Below are 20,197 nucleotides of genomic sequence, written 5' to 3'. Positions count from 1 at the left end.
TATGCAAGAATGGGCTGCCGTCAGTCAGGATGTGGCCCAGAAGTTAATTGACAGCATGCCAGGGCGGATTGCAGAGGTCTTGAAAAAGAAGGGTCAACACTGCAAATATTGACTCTTTGCATCAACTTCATGTAATTGTCAATAAAAGCCTTTGACATTTATGAAATGCTTGTAATTACACTTCAGTATCCCATAGTAACATCTGACAAAACTATCTAAAACACTGAGGCAGCTAACTTTGTGAAAATTAATATTTGTCATTCTCAACTTTTGGCCACGACTGTATACTGGAACATTGCTAACGTTGTGGGAGGCAATTTATCTACTTAGGTCCCAGGGAGACTAGTAAATGAGTGGACTAAAAGTCCGATGTCATAGTCCAAACCGACATAGACTCACTGTACAATATTACATCAGTAGGCCTACACATCCAAATCATTCTGAGAAGATTCGACACCAGAGGGTGCCATTTATTCATCAGTGGACGAACCATTGTGATTCTATGTGGCATGGTTGACGTAGCCTATCAAGGTGTCTTGAATAAATCGACATCTGGACTGGTGAATATTGTAGCCTATATTGGCACATATTCCATTTCTCAGGTGAAGTAATCCACCAGTATTATTTGGGGATTACATATGCGTCCTATGCATAAAATTGAGTAAATTTGCCAATGTGCTTATCGATTGACCTTTCAAGGCTACTATTGCATTTGAATGTTTCACAAACTATTTGTATTGAAAGTACAATATTCAAAACAGATAAAATATTTCACGCTTGTATTACTTTTTTTTATTTCTCTAGTCCACCATGCTGTCATCTCACATTGGAAACTTCCCTTGGATGTCATTCGTGAGGAGGAGAGGAGGGCTCTGAGGTTATAGGTAATAGGACGGGCTCTCCGTTTCACTGTGACATGAAACGAGTAGCCTGATTGCTGCCATAGCAACGCCACTGGTGCTGTATCCTAAAGTGATTTCCACTGGATACAATAGGCTGGGGCTGCTTTGAACTCGTCGCCGCCCAGCCACGCAAAGGTTCCGAAGGCGCGCGCTCTATTCCTAGGCGCTGTCATGGACGAGGCTGAGGATGGAGAAGATGAGTCCAAATTCCAGCAGCCTTTATTGTGCGGAACCGGCTCCGTTGGTGGCGGAGGCGATAGGAACGGTCTAAGTTTGAAGATGAAGCAATTTACGCCAGGAGGGGGAGCATCATCAACAGCGCGCAAGAACTCCAACAATGAGCTGTGGTTCATGCAAGGCGAAGAGTCCGCACCGTGTGCTCCTACAGGCGCCACAAGCTGTGCTCTGTTATGCCAGGGAGATGCTACTGCCCGTGGAGGCTCATACTATAGGGCTGGAGGGGACTTAGCCCCAGGGTCAGCGGTAACCGGGTTGGCTACTTGTTGGACAGGTGAAGGCACTACCGGTGTGATATGCAACAACAACGGAGATTGCAGAAGGGACCCCAACATTTCAGGGAGCCTGTCCTCCATCGTCTCTAGGCAGGAGAAACAGACCGGTGGAATAGTTGCAGCGGACAACTGGAAAAGGCCAAGTAGATGTAATTCCAGAGTCGCCAGCATGGACGGTTCGATCACCTCAGTACAGGGGCAAGGGCCCGAGGTGGCCGGGGCCACAACTACTGGCAATGAGAAAAAGGACTCCAGAGTTTCCTTCTCAAATGCCCCTAATAGAAAAGCATCGTCCTCTGTGCAGAGCCAACAGAACAGGAATTCTCTCGCATTTTTTAAATCTGAGGATGGACCCCAGATTGTGCCAGATGATGGGGAACCGCAGGACAATCGGACTTATATGCAGCGCCAATTTAGTTCCATGCTTCAGCCTGGAGTTAATAAATTTTCCCTGCGTATGTTTGGGAGCCAAAAAGCGGTGGAAAAGGAACAAGAGCGCGTCCAATCGGCCGGTAATTGGATTATTCATCCATACAGCGATTTCAGGTATGGGTTGAGTGAAGTGCCACTCTGAGGTGGGCGCAAATTGTTAATGTGATCTATGTGCTAAACAATTTACCCAATAAGTAACTTGAATATAAATTAACATAACCAATTTGATATTAAGCATTGGAAGTATATGAGTTGTTAAATTATAAGATTTGTTGACATCCATTTTGATGTTTGCTGTCAGTCCGGTCTGCTGCTTTTCATGAGTAATGCATTGCCACTAAATGTCAAATTAGGCAACATATATATTGGGAGAACAACACCGAATCTAAAAGCTGAAAAGGTATGTTGCACATTCTCATCATTGCGCAGTTTTGATTTATTGGGGTCGAAAGACCTATTCCATGAAAAATACTTGATTTAGGGATGAGAGTTGCGTTGCTGAAACCTCTGTAGTTTAAAGGAAAGGCCTATTTATGTCTCGCGATTTCCAGTGAGGACGCGTGTGTAAAACAGCTGACCACATAGGCCTTGTTGTTGGTGAAGTTACTTGGCAAACATATACCGCATGAAATCAATCTAAAACACCCACGCAGTTGATAAAATGTGTCCCAGGTTATCACCTTTATGAAATGCTACATGCGCTTTTTATTAAGTTCTTAATGGTAGCCTATTAGAAAGCGTTTGTCTCAGATCCCCTAATAGTATAGTCATATTTCAAGCAGGGATGGGCAACTTTGATGGGGGTGGGGGCCACACAAAAAATCTGAGCTCATCATGAGAAATGTTTGCTGTTTTTAAAATGATATCTGAGTGAGACTAATAAAATCAATGGTGGGGGCCGCCATTAATTCGACGATGATAACAAGCTTAGATAACTGCCTTCTAAATTAATTTAGCAATATATATATTTTTTTAGCTGACATGGGCTAATTGACTGACTAAAAACTGCTGATGCACAGCCAAATCTCTGAATTGCACCTTGTGTAGTTTACTACTCGAAATCGCAACAGTAAATTGAGACACTGACCGAGTACTTTAAAATAAATATATATATATATATATATATATATATATATATATATTCAAGGGTTTCTTAATTTGGACTATTCTACATTGTATAATAATAGTGAAGACATCAACTATGAAATAACACATGGAATCATGTAGCATCCAAAAAAAAGCTTTAAACAAATCAAAATATATTTTAGATTCTTCAAAGAAGCCACCCATTGCCTTGATGACAGCTTTGCACACGCTTGGCATTCTCTCAACCAACTTCATCTGGAATGCTTTTTTCAACAGACTTGAAGGAGTTCCCACATATTAACAGCACTTGTTGGCTGTTACTTGGTGTCCTTTAGTAGTGGTTTCTTTGCAGCAATTTGACCATGAAGGCCTGATTCACTCAGTCTCCTCTGAACAGTTGATGTTGATGTCTGTTACTTGAACTCTGTGAAGCATTTATTTGGTCTGTGATTTCTGAGTCTGGTAACTCGAATGAACTTATCCTCTGCAGCAAAGCTAACTCTGGGTCTTCCTTTCCTGTGGCGGTCCTCGTGAGAGACAGTTTCATCATAGCGCTTGATGGTTTTTGTGACTGCTCTTGTGGCCTGATTGACTGACCTTCATGTCTTAAAGCAGGGGTGGGCAACTCCAGTCCTCGAGGCCCTGATTGGTGTCACACTTTTCTCCATCCCTAGCAAACACAGCTAATCGAATTGCATTCTAAACTGAAGATCATGATTAGGTGATTATTGGAGTCAGGTGTGTTAGATGTGGTTGGGGCAAAACATTGACACCAATCAGGCCCTCGAGGACTGGAATTGCCCAGACCTGTCTTAAAGTAATGAGGGTGTTGCTTATTTGAGCTGTTCTTGAACTAATATGGACTTGGTCTTTTACCAAATCTTCTGTATACCACACAGAAGATCTATACCACATCTTCTATATACCACCCATAATATCTATACCACATCTTCTGTATACCACCCAGAAGATCTATACCACATCTTCTGTATACCACACAGAATATCTATACCACATATTCTATATACCACCCAGAATATCTATACCACATCTTCTGTATACCACCCAGAAGATCTATACCACATCTTCTGTATACCACCCCTACCTTGTCACAACACAACTTTTTTTGCTAAAACGCAATAAGAAGGAAAGAAATTCCACAAATGAACTTTTAACAAGGCACACCTGTTAATTGAAATGCATTCCAGGTGACTACCTCAAGAATCTGGTTGAGAGAATGCCAAGAGTGTGCAAAGCTGTCATCAAGGCAAATGGTGGCTACTTGGAAGAATCTCAAATTTAAAATATAACTTGATTTGTTTAACACTTTTTTTGGTTACTACATGATTCTGTATGTGCTATTTCATGTCTTCCCTATTATTCTACAATAATAGTACAAAATAAAGAAATACCCTTGAATGAGTAGGTATGTCCAAACTTTTGACTGGTACTGTATATCTCTTTTTTTGGGGGGGGGGACTGATCCGAGGGCCTTCAAAAGGGTGTGTGTGTGCTGCCAGTTGCCCATCCCTGGATTACATTATCATACACAGACATCCGATATTGTTTTGTCACATAACTTGGTCAAACATGATTCATATTTATTTTGTCAATGCTTATTCATAAAATATGAATGTTACATGAATGGAACCGTGCATGACTCTTGACAGGATATTATTCCATGCAAATATATTCATATTAGATTTCATATTGAAAATACTAAATGCACCAATCTAGTTTGATCTTTTGGATTTCGTTATGGGTAGGTGTCGGTGTTAATTTAATACTCTCTAATTAAAATCGGGAACAATTTATTTCATGAATGCAAAATCAGCTTGAGCTATCTCACTGTAGCTGCTTCGTCGCTATCCCTCACTCTTCTCCTCCCATTTCCTCACATCGCTCCACAATAGATTCCCATAACATTTAGGCTTTTCCCCTGAAATCAGACGCTTCGGTCTAAGACAGACTCTCCCTCGTATGGTGACGGCTATTTTAAGCCGACTGATAATCAATTTCATTACGTGCACGTGTAATTATAAGAGGCACCATGATTTTTTATTAAGTCAATTCCAGGTCTTGATGTCAAGAAAGAGTCAAGGTATCATCTCTCTTCTAGGGTTAAGGTTGGAGTGGTTTTTAAAGTGAACAATGAATTGTGTTATTAAGCAGCACCCCGTCTCATTGCTCCATCTTTCCGAAACATGACCTTTTAGAGAAACAAACAGGGACGTACACTGACTCATTACTCAGTAATACAAATGTAAAGTAGTACTGTTATGTATGTTTGTTAGGTAGCCTTCAGTGTGCAGGTCAGGTTCACATAGGGTGAGATACGCTACATGACCAAAAGTATATGGAAACCTGCTCGTCGAACATCTCATTCCAAAATCATGGGCATTAATTATTAATATGGAGTTGATCCTACCTTTGCTGCTATAACAGCCTCCATTCTTCTGGGAAGGCTTTCCACTAGATGTTGGAATATTGCTGCGGGGACAAGCTTCCATTCAGCCGCAAGAGTATTAGTGAGGTTGGGCACTGATGTTTGGTGATTAGGCCTGGCTCGCAATTGGCGTTCCAATTCATCCCAAAGGTGTTCGACGGGATTTAGGTCAGGGCTCTGTGCAAGTCAAGTTCTTGCACACGGATCTCAACAAACCATTTCTTTATGGACCTCGCTTTGGGCATGGGGGAATTGTCATGCTGAAACAGGATACAAATGGCTTCACCAAACTGTTGCCACAAAGTTGGAAGCACAGAATCATCTAGAATGTTATTGTATGCTATAGCGTTAAGATTTCATTTCACTGGAACTAAGGGGCCTTGCCCGAACCATAAAAAACAGCCCGCATTCAAAACTGTCAACATGACAGCATACTGTCACATACTGTTCGTTTAGACAGAGTGATTTTTAGGCCTATTTCACAACCATTAACTTCTCCGATACAGTAAATTTGAGCAATTTGCAAACTTCACGGCAACATTTAGGGCATTTTTGTTATGTAGCCTACTGTAGCAATTTCTTGTTGGAAGGATGATCACTCACTCACTGGAGTCATCGATGTCCGTTTCCGATCAGGCAGGATCATTCAATCAAGACATGACTCAGCATCCCACCTATCAGTTACACTCTTTCCAAGCATTACCTTGGGTTGATTAGACAGCATTATTGATAGTCACTGATATTACACTAGGTGCACAATTCAATATGTATTTTCAGTTGAGCTCTTCAATATTAATCAATCTCTTACCTCACACATGTTATTGTTAAGTGTAACATTCCATATGCAAAATTCCATAAACTTGTAGTGTAACTATCTTACATAACCTGGCAGTCACAATAATTCAAATATACCGATATAGGCCTACTATACTGGTTTCACCTATGCCACCCTTTGTCCTTGTAGCAAGGATTTAGAATCAATTCACCATCCAGCTGTACCCTCATATTACCCTCTTCCCCCATCGCCTCCCCTCCTGTCCTTGACATGACCTTGTCATGCATGAGCAGGAGGATGGACTTGATTTCTGACAGGTTGCAGTGATATGACTGTTGATATGCCACCAGCCTTGTTGTGTGTGTGTGTGTGTGTGTGTGTGAGCTTGCATGCACATGTTTGCTTGACTCTGTGCGTGTGTGTGTTATTGTCACTGTGCCCCTGTCTGACAGAGGGTGTTGTGAGATGTGGACAGTAGAGAGCAGGCTGCAGTAAGTCGAGAGGGTACTTGTCAGAGTGATAAAGCAACATCAGCGACTTTTAGTGATTACAGGGAAAAAAATCCATACAGTTACATGTCGTGATATTATTTTTGGATGATACTATATTGATATTTGTCTCCAAGTATCATTTATTTATTTGTGCCACTGTAGGTAGCATCAGCTTGTACTCGTTGACTGTACCTGCATCCAAACACCAGTACTTTTCCTTCATAGCTTGTTCTCCATCTTAAAAAAAAAATAGGAAGCCAATTTCTTTTCAGCGCTTATATTTCCCGGACTGATCATAACGCATTTTCTCACGCTTTCTCATGTCTCTGCAGCAGACATATAGTGAGAATATGTTTAGAACATCAAATCGCAATAAATGTAGAATCGTGATTCGTGAGAATGGTGGGAGTCGTGAGAATCGCAGTACATACAGTATCTTATCAGCTCCTCAGTATAGTGATAATGTATTGCGACTTTCCTGGCCATTCCCTACTACTTGCATGTGATATGCACAGCAAACAGAAAATAAGAACATTTGCTCATAATGAAAACAGTGATACTACAGTTTCTACTTGAACTAGTACTCATCATACCCTAGACACTGTTATTGTAGTATACTTACTAAGTAAAAGCACCTGTCAATTGGTCCCGCATAGATTATGTGATGACAGGAAGCCCTGTCTCCGAGGATCTTCCCTCGCGACAAGACCATTCCCCAAACGATTTAATAAAATGTTATATTGCATTCTTTGTTTTTAATTTAGTTAAGCCTGTACTCGATTGAACAGGAGTTGAAGTTCAGGTGTCCCGAGTTCTTCCACCATAACTGTCTCTCAGTCCCCTAACCTCCTCCTCCTGCCGTCTAGGTTCTACTGGGATTTCACCATGCTGATGTTCATGGTGGGCAACCTCATCATCATCCCCGTTGGGATCACCTTCTTCAAGGACGAGACCACCGCGCCCTGGATCATCTTCAACGTGGTCTCTGACACCTTCTTCCTCATGGACCTGGTCCTCAACTTCCGCACAGGCATTGTATTTGAGGACAACACCGAGATCATCCTGGACCCCAGGAAGATCAAGAGGACGTACCTGAAGACCTGGTTCTTGGTGGACTTTGTCTCCTCCATCCCCGTGGATTATATCTTCCTGATCGTGGAGAAGGGGATCGACTCTGAGTTGTATAAGACGGCCAGGGCCCTGAGGATCCTACGCTTTACCAAGATCCTCAGTCTGCTGAGGCTGCTCAGGCTGTCCAGGCTAATCCGCTACATCCACCAATGGGAAGAGGTAAACTGGGCTCTAGAACTTACTTTGACCTAACATAGCAGGCGTGAAAAAAAATGCCTGAAACTAGATCTCCTACATGCTGGTCTTGAGGAGAAGAAAAATAACTGGGGAGGTTCTCTTCTGCACTGAGGCTACACACTATGGGTTAAGTACTTGCATCGACCAATGGAAAGAGGGGGTAGGCCGCAATAATACCCCTATGATACAAAGGCAGCAGTAGAAAGAATAAGCTCTTTTAGTTTGTCAAATCAGGGCAAGTACAGAAGGGAGTCAGATATGAACATCATCAGCCCAACCTACTTCAGAGTAATGTCCTTCCAATAATAGGCTAGTCTCACACTATCACAGGCCTTCAACACTGTTTTCTCTCTGTATCTGTAGTGATATACATCAGCAGGATGCTGATATTCACAGCCTTGCTTTCTCAGTGACTGTGTTGGCCAGTTAGCCTCATCATCACAACATTTGACTGTGGTGTGCAGCCAATCACAGTGGCCTGTTTTACCCTGATGTGACTGGATGTGTAAAGCTGTGCTGGTCAAACAGAGGGGAGTATGGCCATACATACATTTATGCCCCTTCTGTGCTAGCTAAGATATTCCAGAAGAGGCTCTGAGCTGACCCAAGTCTGATGACTCATTTGTGTGTGTTCTGTACTCTACTTAATGGGACAATTATTTTCTTGATTCCAGAGTGGTAATTTGAGCCAGACACAACCCCCTAATTATTGAATCAACCCCTTGCGTAACCGAGTGCCTCTCACCCACTGCTCAGCTCTGCTCTGCACAGGGCAGCTGCTCACCTCATCTGGAGCATGAGAAGGCCAGTTAGACAAGTCACCGAATAAAGGAGGAACCTGAACTGCAATATTTTTCACAGCTGTTGTCATAGTGACTTCATTTTCTTAGAGAGCAATGTGCTCATCAAGATGTACCTGGGAACACGGTCTTCTTTACTACTGCATGTAGCTGACAGCTGTTTGGCGCACTCCTCTGATACCCTATCTAGACCCACGTATTCCCTGAGTGTCATCCCCTCTGCATTGGGCTGTTTGTGTGTACGTGCTTGTTAGTTTGTGTTCTAGTTTGTTCTAGGTGCTAGACAGGATGCAGCAGTTAAAACACTGAGGCTTTCTGGGAATAGGAAGCTTGTATCAACCTCTTCCATTTGCAGTCACGTCCAGACTGAGTGGATGTTACCTTTCTCATGAGCTGGGCTGGCCAGGCAGCAGTGCACTAGGCACTCTGGGATTGCGTTGTGGGTTCAGGAGGACTTTCACTTAGCGTGCTCTCATTTCTGATTCCCATCTAGAGCATTATGATTGAATCAGATTCCTTAAACAATTACATTTTAATTGAATTGATACAGTATTTCCATATTAGTGGCTGTGGAACTGTTGCGTAATGCTTTGCCCTGTGTTTCTATTTGTGTAATGGGCTGCAGGCCATAAGGTTCTTGTTACATCTACGCTATATGCCCTGGCCCTTCCGGCCAACTGACAGTGACACATGTTACATGTCATAGTTCTGCTAGTTAGCTGAAGACTTAGTTTTAGCCCATGATTGGATCCTAATCAAAATGCAAGACCTTCAAGTGTTTTCTCCTCCTGTTGCTTGCGGGCAGTGAGTCTGATAGCAGAAGCATGAAGGGGTGAGTTGAGAGATGGCGAGCAACTGCCTGTGAGGGCACCTCGATACGCTAAACGCACCAATCTGAGCCCTCTGACCTTAATGGTGTAAGACAAGCCATTGCATTTATGTAGGTGTGTGTGTACGCTGCAGGTAAATTGTCCATAAACAGATACAGAAATAGCTGTACAGGCACTGTGAAAATAACCCAATACCACCCAAACTCAGTAATACAGGGATTTTGTGTTCATTGGCTATGTTAACAGGCTAAGTCCATGTGAAATGGTGAATGAATGAGGTGTGTAACACACCACTTACTCCTCTCTCTCTGACCCTCTCGTGACAGATCTTCCATATGACCTATGACCTGGCCAGTGCAGTGATGCGTATCTTCAACCTGATTGGTATGATGCTGCTGCTGTGTCACTGGGATGGCTGTTTGCAGTTCCTGGTTCCCATGCTGCAGGACTTCCCCCAGGACTGTTGGGTCTCTCTCAACAAGATGGTGGTAAGTGCTGCTTAATACACACTCTAGAGTGTAGTTCGATCCGGTACTCTAGGGACCAATTCCTGGACACCGGACTGGACTACCGGGCAGACGTTTGGTATTTTACGTAAATGTTTGCATTTCCAATAAGTCTTATATGTTACATTTGGTATGGTTACTTAAGACAGAAACAATCGGAGGGATGTTTGAGCGTGACCGTCTAGCAATCCAAAGGTTGCGTGTTCTAGACGTGTCAGGGACAACTGTAGCATTTGAGCTAATCCATATTCTAACCTTAACCCGATTCATCTAACTTTTTTACTTCATTTTCTGAACCTTTGTCATTTTAGTTCCCCTGACTTTTTACATATATTATCCTAACCTTTGTTGATATTTATCCACCAATGCAAATTCTCCCTGTAATTCTCCTTTGTTGTTACCATGCAACAAGCAACTTGGTTTCAGAGAAGAACGTATAATACTATACGTCCTTTAATTCGTATGATATATATATATATATATATATATATATATATATATATATATATATATATATATATATTCTACGACCGCTATTCCATTCATAATGTAACCTAACGTAGTGTAATGTTTCGTACTAATTGGAGAGGAACAGATTTACATTCCAAATCTTACGAATTGCCCTGAGGCTAGGCTGCGGACACAGATGAAGCCTATTCCTGGACTAAAAACACTTTCAGTGGTGATTCTTCACGGAGCATGCTTTATAGTCCAGGAGTAAGCTTAATCTAGGTCCGGAAAATCAACCATTCAAGTCCTGCCGTGAAGGACTATTTCCTACCTCAAAAGAGGTCTGAGGTAGACGCTCATCCAAAATACCAGTGCTGGGAAAAGCAAGAATCCCAAGGCACAGACCGTATTAGGGTGAATATATTGTCTTCACTGAGACAAAAATATTAATGGACTAACAGGTGTTTCCTAACCAGCTCCTGCTAAGAACGACACACTCACCCAGGCCTGCAGTAAACAAGCAATTATAGTAGTACTCAAGGGGCTTGTTGAAGGTTTGTTCTAGTCTCAGGCTCTCTCTAGTCTCAGGCCCGGATCCCAATCATTCAGCACACAACGCTTTCTCGCTGTCAGAAAGGTAGATAAAAAGGCCCTGTCATTCTCTCTCGGCACTCCGTTCCTTTTCTTTGCTTAGATGTCTGTGGACTCACAGATGATTCGTTGCTTGTGTCCACCTGCAGACTCCTCATAGAGAGAGGAGGCTGACAACACTACAGAGAGAATAAAGACAGAAGACGTGAACAGGAGGGGGCACGTTGCAGCAGCACACCGTTGCTAGCAATCCATCAGCCCTCACAAGCCATACATCTCTGGCTGAGTGCTCACAGACAAATGTGTTTTGAACATGCTGAGGGCTAGCATGACTGAGGATCAACATAGATGCACCTGACTCAGAGATTCAACACATTGCTTGGTTCTGAGATCCCTGATGATCTTCTTGGCTTTCATTTGACACTGACTGGGTGCCATGGATGTCCTGGAGGGCAGTGTGTCCCCGGTGATGCGTTGGGTTGAACCAGCCCGACAGGATGCTCTCAATGGTGCATCTGTAGAAGTTTGTGAGGGTCTTAGGGGCCAAGCTGTTGCACCTTCTTCTTCACACTTTCTGTGTATGTTCCCGCTGGCATCTAAGCCCCCTCTGGCCTATACAACCCCTCCCATCTGGGAACAAAGTCTTTCTGGGGTCTGGGGCCATACCGAGTTAAAAAGGCATTTTTCAGCCCTACTCTCTGTCCAATAAATTGCAGTGATCCGATATGTTTAAACGTGTGTGTATGCCTGCATTCCTGTGTATTGATGATCCCGTGCCTCTCCTGTGCCCTCCTCTGGGGTTGAGGAATAGAGTTCACCTGATGGTGAACCAGGTGGTGTGACTGACTGGGACTCCCGTACAGCTGAGAGAGTAGCTGGCAGCCCCAAAACCACCACCCCAGGTCTTCAGGACCTTTACTGCCATGCCATTACAACTAACAGCCATGCCATAAGCACTACCTAACAACACAGGAGACACATTTATGTTCTACAAGCATCGAGTAACCTGCAACCTGTTGAGTTGCCTTAATGATATTGCTGTGCTGTAACATAAAACTCCAATGGGTAAAAACACATGCTTCTGCACATGCTGATTCCAAGTCCAAATAAGAAAGTATTGAGACACGTCCATGTGAAAACAAATCGTTCAGGCAGGAACTAAAAGAGCCACCCAAGCCACAGCCTGTTCATCCTGCTACCATGTAGAATACGGGGACAGTACAGGTGCATCAAAGCTGGGAATGACAGACTGAGAAATAGCTTCTATCTCCAGTCAATCAGACTGTTAAACAGTCACCACTAGCCGGCCTCCGCCCAGGACCCTGCCCTGAACCTTAGAGACTACTGCCCTATGTACAGAGTCATTGGGAAAGGGAAAGGGGGATACCTAGACAGTTGTACAAATTAATGCCTTCAACTGAAATGCGTAAGACACAATTAACCCAACTCCTCTGAATCAGAGAGGTGTGGGGGGCATTGCCTTAATCGACATCCACGCCTTCGGCGTCCGGGGAACAGTGGGTTAACTGCCATGTTCTGGGGCAGAACATCAGATTTTTATCTTGTCAGCTCGGGGATTCGATCCAGCAACCTTTCGGTGGTCACTTTAATAATTTTTACATCCTATTTCCCCAAATTTACATGTACAGTACCAGTTAAAAGTTTGGACACCTACTCATTCCAGGGTTTTTCTTTATTTTGACTATTTTCTACATTGTAGAATAATAGTGAAGACATCAACACTATGAAATAACACATGGAATAATTTAGTAACTAAAAAAGTGTTAAACAAATCTAAATATATTTTGTATTTGAGATTTTTCAAATAGCCACACTTTGCCTCGATGACAGCTTTGCACACTCTTGGCATTCTCTCTCAACCAGCTTCATGAGGTAGTCACCTGGGATGCATTTAAATTAACAGGTGTGCCTTGTTAAATGTTCATTTGTGGAATTTCTTTCCTTCTTAATGCGTTTGAGCTAATCAGTTGTGTTGTGACAAGGTAGGGGTGGAGAAGACAGCTCTATTTGGTAAAAGACCAAGTCCATATTATGGCAAGAACAGCTCAAATAAGCAAAGAACATCATTACTTTAAGACATGAAGGTCAGTCAATCCATAAAATGTCTAGAACTTTAAAAGTTTCTTCAAGTGCAGTCGCAAAAACCATCAAGCGCTATGATGAAACTGGCTCTCATGAGGACCACCACAGAAAAGTAAGACCCAGAGTTACCTCTGCTGCAGAGGATAAGTTCATTAGAGTTACCAGCCTCAGAAATTGCAGCCCAAATAAAAGTAACAGACACATCTTAACAGAGGAGGCTGCGTGAATCAGGCCTTCATGGTCAAATTGCTACAAAAAAAACACTACTAAAGGACACCAATAACAAGAAGAGACTTGCTTGGGCCAAGAAACACCATCAATGGTCATTAGACCGGTGGAAATCAAACCTTTCGTATGGGTGGTCCCAGTAGCTGAAAGGATGATCTCTGCATGTGTGGGTCCCACCGTGAAGCATGGAGCCTGCATTGCTTGCTGTTTGGGGGTTTAGGCTGGGTTTCTGTACAGCACTTTGAGATATCAGCTGATGTAAAGAAGGGCTATATAAATACATTTGATTTGATGGAGGAGGAGGTGTGATGGTGTGGCGGTGCTTTGCTGGTGACACTGTCTGTGATTCATTTAAAATTCAAGCCACACTTAACTAGCATGGCTACCACAGCATTCTGCAGCGATACGCCATCCCATCTGGTTTGCGCTTAGAGGGGCTATCATTTGTTTTTTAACAGGACAATAACCCAACACACCTTCAGGCTGTGTAAGGGCTATGTGACCAAGACGGATAGAGATGGAGTGCTGCATCAGATGACCTGGTCTCCACAATCACCCTACCTCAACACAATTTTGATGGTTTGGGATGAGTTGGACCACAGAGTGAAGGAAAAGCAGCCAACAAGTGCTCAGCATATGTGGGAACTCCTTCAAGACTGTTGGAAAAGCATTCCAGGTGAAGCTGGTTGAGAGAATGCCAAGAATGTGCAAAGCTGCCATCAAGGCAAAGAGTGGCTACTTTGAAGAATCTCAAATATAAAATATATTTTGATTTATTTAACCCTTTTTTGGTTGTAACATGATTCCATATGTGTTATTTCATAGTTCTGATGTATTCACTATTGTTCTACAATGTAAAAATAGTAAAAAAATAAAGAAAAACCCTTGAATGAGTAGGTGTGTCCAAACGTTTAACTGGTACTGTATATGCTGTATTCTAGTCATGGCTTATACTATATAACTTATTTTAGTATTTTTCTGGATTATGTGTGTTTTGTTACTTTTTTATTATTGCTAGATATTACTGCACTGTTGAAGCAAGAAACCAATGCATTTCGCTGCACTTGATTTGATTTAAACTAAAAGAGCTGTATGTTCCAGGTCTCTAGTTCCAGATGGCCACCATTACCCCATAGTAGAGAGCAGTGAGATGGTGGAGGGTGGCTCTATCTCTCACACATCTCCCCTCAGACTGGCCTGGGTGGACTGTGCCTGCCTGGGTAGACTGCTCCACTACTACGTGCCAGCTCTACATCACTGTCTCTGAACCAGGCCCAGGATTATGGCAAGCGCAGACGTTGACTCAGTGTCTCTTACTGTGCAGTAATTGTGTTTGGCCCCCTCCCCTACCTCCCTCCTTGATTTGGGATGATGGTAGCTAGGGTGCAGTGCTGTGTGTATACCACACACAAACACACACTCTCTGACACACTGTGAGTGTACGTCGCGTACGCCTCGTGCAGAAACATACACACGAACCCATGCCTCTCTGTCCTGTTGACGTTCTGTTCCTCTGAGCTGGGCCCCTACCCTGTGTACTCCATGCCAATTTCCCTGAGAACAGTCGTCCTGGGCGATCGGATGCAGGCAGGCGCAGGCTGGCTGGCATCTCCCAGCAACCAAGGTCAGCATTTCTCTGGAGGCGGATGGCTTCAAATGAGAGACGCAGCGTTAAATGATCCATCTCCCTGCCACTCGAGACTTGTTCACTTCGAGTGGCTGCCTGTCTACTCACTGCATCCTGGTCTGCATCCTTCATGCTGCTCAGAGAACAGAGACACACACATCTCTGTGGCCACAATACATTTTTGACGGTTTGACTAGTATTGTATGTTTTTGAATAATAACAGTTCTACATTTGCTTTATGAGTAGTCTATGATCCTAGGGTGGCAACACATACAGTTGAATTCGGTTTACATACACCTTAGTCTAATACATTTAAACTCAGTGTTTCACATTTCCTGACATTTAATCCTAGTAAAAATTCCCTGTCATAGGTCAGGTAGGATCACCAATTTATTTTAAGTGTGAAATGTCAGAATAATAGTAGAGAGAATTATTTTTCATCACATTCCCTGTGGGTCAGAAGTTTACATACACTCAATTAGTATTTGGTAGCATTAACTTTAAATTATTTAACTTGGGTCAAACATTTCAGTTAGCCTTCCACAAGCTTCCCACAATAATTTGGGTGAATTTTGGCCCATTCCTAACAGAGCTGGTGTAACTGAGTCAGGTTTGTAGGCCTCCTTGCTCGCACATGTTTTTTCAGTTCTGCCCATAAATTTACTATAGGATTGAGGTCAGGGCTTTGTGAAGGCAACTCCAATACCTTGACTTTGTTGTTCTTAAGCCATTTTGCCACAACTTTGGATGTATGCTTGGGGTCATTGTCCATTTGGAAGACTCATTTGGAAGACCCATTTGCGACCAATCTTTAACGTCCTGACTGATGTCTTGAGATGTTACTTCAATATATCCATACAATTTCCTTTCCTCGTGATTTATATTGTGAAGTGCACCAGTCCCTCCTGCAGCAAAGCACCCCCACAACATGATGTGGTCCTTCTGTAGCTCAGTTGGTAGAGCATGGCGCTTGTAACGCCAGGGTAGTGGGTTTGATCCCCGGGACCACCCATACGTAGAATGTATGCACACATGACTGTAAGTCGCTTTGGATAAAAGCGTCTGCTAAATGGCATATATATATATATGATGCTGCCACCCCCGTGCTTCACAGTTGGGATGATGTTCTTCGGCTTGCAAGCGCCTCCCACTTTTTCCTCCAAACATAAGGATGGTCATTATGGCCAAAAGGTTCTATTTTTGTTTCATCAGACCAGAGGACATTCCTCAAAAGTGTGATCTTTGTCCCCATGTGCAGTTGCAAACCATTGTCTGGCTTTTTTATGGCGGGTTTGGAGCAGTGGCTTCTTCCTTGCTGAGCGGCCTTTCAGGTTGTGTCGATTATAGGACTCGTTTTACTGTGGCTATAGATACTTTTGTACCTGTTTCCTCCAGCATCTTCACAAGGTCCTTTGCTGTTGTTCTGGGATTGATTTGCACTTTTTTCACCAAAGTACGTTAATCTCTAGGAGACAGAACGCGTCTCCTTCCTGAGCTGTATGACTGCTGCATGGTCCCATGGTGTTTATACTTGCGTACTATTGTTTGTACAGATGAACGTGGTACCTTCAGGCGTTTGGAAATTGCTCCCAAGGATGAACCAGACTTATGGAGGTCTACAATAATTTTTCTGAGGTCTTGGCTGATTTCTTTAGCTTGACATCATGGGAAAATCAAAGAGGCACTGAGTTTGAAGGTAGGCCTTGAAATACATCCACAGGTACACCTCCAATTGACTCAAATGATGTCAATTAGCCAATCAGAAGCTTCTAAAGCCATGACATCATTTTCTGGAATTTTCCAAGCTGTTTAAAGGCACAGTCAACTTAGTGTATGTAAACAAAGTAGGTGTCCTAACCAACTTGCCAAAACTATAGTTTGTTAACAGGAAATGTGTGAAGTGGTTGAAAAAAAGTTTTAATGATTCCAACCTAAGTGTATGTAAACTTATGACTTCAACTGTACATTCTAAGTGATTTCAATGGCTCTTTCTGAAAATAAGCATTTTCATACATTTCTGGATTCCCTGTACTCGTTTGAGATGATTTCCACACTGCCATGTTGGTCTGCACAATATGTGCAAAACATAGAGTCCGAACTATTGAAATTGCGATTTGACTTGCAATTTAGATCAACACTTGGGTAAACTGTTGGAAAAAGGGGAATACAATGATTATTATAATTCTATAGTTAGAATATAACAATAGGCACTTTGAATACAGTGTTGTTTGACAACGAATGAAAAAGCCAGGGTGGCATTATTGTGACAGGGTCGGAACCAAAATGTTGGCCAGTGTTTCCAAGGAGACCCTTTAATCTTTGTCTTCATTAAATGTAATACAGCTAACATATTCATGCTTTGCCTATTTCTCTCTGATTTAGAAGATACTAATGCACAAACAACCAGCTAGCCAGCTAACTAGCGAAAAGCAATTGGAGCAAACATGATTTATTGTAGCTACAACTTGCTAAGAAAGGACAAACTAGCTGTTTGCAGACTGTAAGATACACAAACTAAGTGGATTATAGAATACTTGTGGATTTATATTAGGAAGCAAAGTGGAATGGAGCAATGTTGTCAGTCTTGAACATGCAGACCGAAGAATCAACAGCAAATGGTCGCGAAACGACAACTGCGCTCCTCGAGTCACGTGGCAGGGTGGGGCTTGTTGTGTGAGAGAGGGAGAGAGACAAATTAAGTATAGCGAAGTAACCTATACAAACGGTCGTTACACGCTGCAGAGTGGCGTATCACATTTAACAAACCAAACAGTGAAATACCGTTATAGAAGTAAAAACACAAGCCGGTCCTTGCATCAATACAAGTCTTCAATATAGTAAAATATGTTATTCTGCCCAGCTGTAACACACACACAAACACACAGGAAGCCACTTCTCCAGGTCCCTACTGGGCTAATTCACTGAGCCAGAGCATCAGGTGTGGGAGAGGCTTTCCTCCAACTATCTTAAGGCCCCGTGGGAGAGAATTACCAGAAGGTCCCTTCATCAAACAGCCAGTCAAATCAAATGTATTTATAAAGCTCTTCTTACATCAGCTCATATCTCAAAGTGCTGTACAGAAACCCAGCCTAAAACCCCAAACAGCAAGCAATGCAGGTGTAGAAGCACGGTGGCTAGGAAAAACTCCCTAGAAAGGCCAAAACCTAGGAAGAAACCTAGAGAGGAACCAGGGGTGGGGGGTGGCCAGTCCTCTTCTGGCTGTGCCGGGTGGAGATTATAACAGAACATGGCCAAGATGTTCAAATGTTCATAAATGACCAGCATGGTCGAATAATAATAAGGCAGAACAGTTGAAACTGGAGCAGCAGCACGGTCAGGTGGACTGGGGACAGCAAGGAGTCATCATGTCAGGTAGTCCTGGGGCATGCACATACACACACACACACATACAGAGCCTTCAGACAGTGTTCACACCCCTTTACTTTTTCCACATTTTGATGTGTTACAACCTGAATTTAAAATGTATTAAATTTAGATTTTGTGTCACTGATCTACACACAATACCCTATAATATCAAAGTGGAATTTTGTTTGTAGAACATTTTCGAAAAAAAAATAAATTAAAAGCTGAAATGTCTTGAGCCGATAAGTATTCAACCCCTTTGTTATGGCAAGCCTAAATAAATTCAGGAGTTAAAATGTACTTAACATATCACAAAAGTTGCATGGACTCATTCTGTGTTAAATAATAGTGGTTAAAGTAATAATGTAATATATTAAACTTTTATCCAAAGCAATTTAGTCGACAAAAAAAAAAAATATATATATTTCACATTTATTTAACCAGGTAAGTCAGTTGAGAACAAGTTCTCATTTACAACTGCGACCTGGCCAAGATAAAGCAAAGCAGTGCGACACAAACAACAACACAGAGTTACACATGGAATATCCCTTTACGCATGGTGACGTTATTTGTTAGGCTTTGAATGGTGTATTAATACACCTAGTCACTACAAAGATACAGGCGTCCTTCCTAACTACGTTGCCGGAGAGAAAGGAAACCACTCAGGGATTTTACAATCAAGACAATGGTGATTTTTAAAACAGTTAATAGTTTAATGGTTGTGATATGAGAAAACTGAGGATGGATCAACAACATTGTAGTTACCCCAAAATACGAACCTAATTGACAGAGTGAAAAGAAGGAAGCCTGTTACAGAATACAAATATTCCAAAGCAAAAGCATCCTGTTTACAACAAGGTAAAACATTGCAAAAAATGTGGCAAAGAAGTTCACTTTTTGTCCTGAATGCAAAGCGTTACGTTTGGGCCAAACCAACACAACACATCACTGAGTACCACTCTTCATATTTTCAAGCATGGTGGTGGCTGCATCATGTTATGGATATGCTTGTCATCGGCAAGGAATAGGGATATTTTTTAGGATAAAATGAAACGGAATGGAGCTAAGAACAGTTAAACCTAAAACTCAAGGCCAAATCTAAATTGGAGTTGCTTACCAAGACGAGACCTAGTTACTTACATTTCTGTCTTAAATTGGCTTGAAAATCGATGGCAAGACTTAGAAATGGGTGTCTAGCAATGATCAACAACCAACTTGACAGAGTTTAAGGAATTAAAAAAAGGGCACATATTGTACAATCCAGGGGTGCAAATTTCTTAAACTTACCCAGAAGACTCACATCTGTAATCACTGCCAAATGTAATTCTAACATATATTGTCTCAGGGGATTGAATACTTATCGAATCAAGATATATTAGTGTTTATTTGACACAATAAAAAATAAAAATAAATGTTAGGATTTTTTTTCCACTTTGACATTACATAGTATGTTGTGTAGATCGTTGGCCAAAAATGACAATAAAATCCATCATAATCCCCCTTTGTAATGCAACAAAATGTGGAAAAAGTCAATTGGTGTGAATACTTTCTGAAGGCACTGTATGTACACACACACACACACACACACACACACACACACACACACACACACACACACACACACACACACACACACACACACACACACACACACACACACACACACACACACACACACACACACACACACACACACACACACACACACACACACACACACACACACACACAATCCCACCCACCCACC

The 20,197-nt window shown here is 42.3% G+C and overlaps 1 protein-coding gene across 1 annotated transcript in view; it reads left to right on the top strand.

Annotated features, from left to right (window-relative positions):
• The first annotated feature begins 1,100 nt into the window (after positions 1-1,100).
• The window catches only part of LOC123996757 (potassium/sodium hyperpolarization-activated cyclic nucleotide-gated channel 2-like), a 76,036-nt gene continuing 56,939 nt past the window's right edge, over positions 1,101-20,197 (top strand). The window contains exons 1-3 of the mRNA XM_046300423.1: positions 1,101-1,960; positions 7,511-7,934; positions 9,909-10,070. Of these exons, the coding sequence (XP_046156379.1) occupies positions 1,182-1,960; positions 7,511-7,934; positions 9,909-10,070 (1,365 nt within the window). The 5' untranslated portion in view covers positions 1,101-1,181. The remainder of the gene's footprint in view (positions 1,961-7,510; positions 7,935-9,908; positions 10,071-20,197) is intronic.

This window comes from Oncorhynchus gorbuscha, linkage group LG15 (assembly GCF_021184085.1).
Source record: "Oncorhynchus gorbuscha isolate QuinsamMale2020 ecotype Even-year linkage group LG15, OgorEven_v1.0, whole genome shotgun sequence".
Taxonomy (NCBI): domain Eukaryota; kingdom Metazoa; phylum Chordata; class Actinopteri; order Salmoniformes; family Salmonidae; genus Oncorhynchus; species Oncorhynchus gorbuscha.
This window is presented reverse-complemented; position numbering and strand designations above follow the sequence as displayed.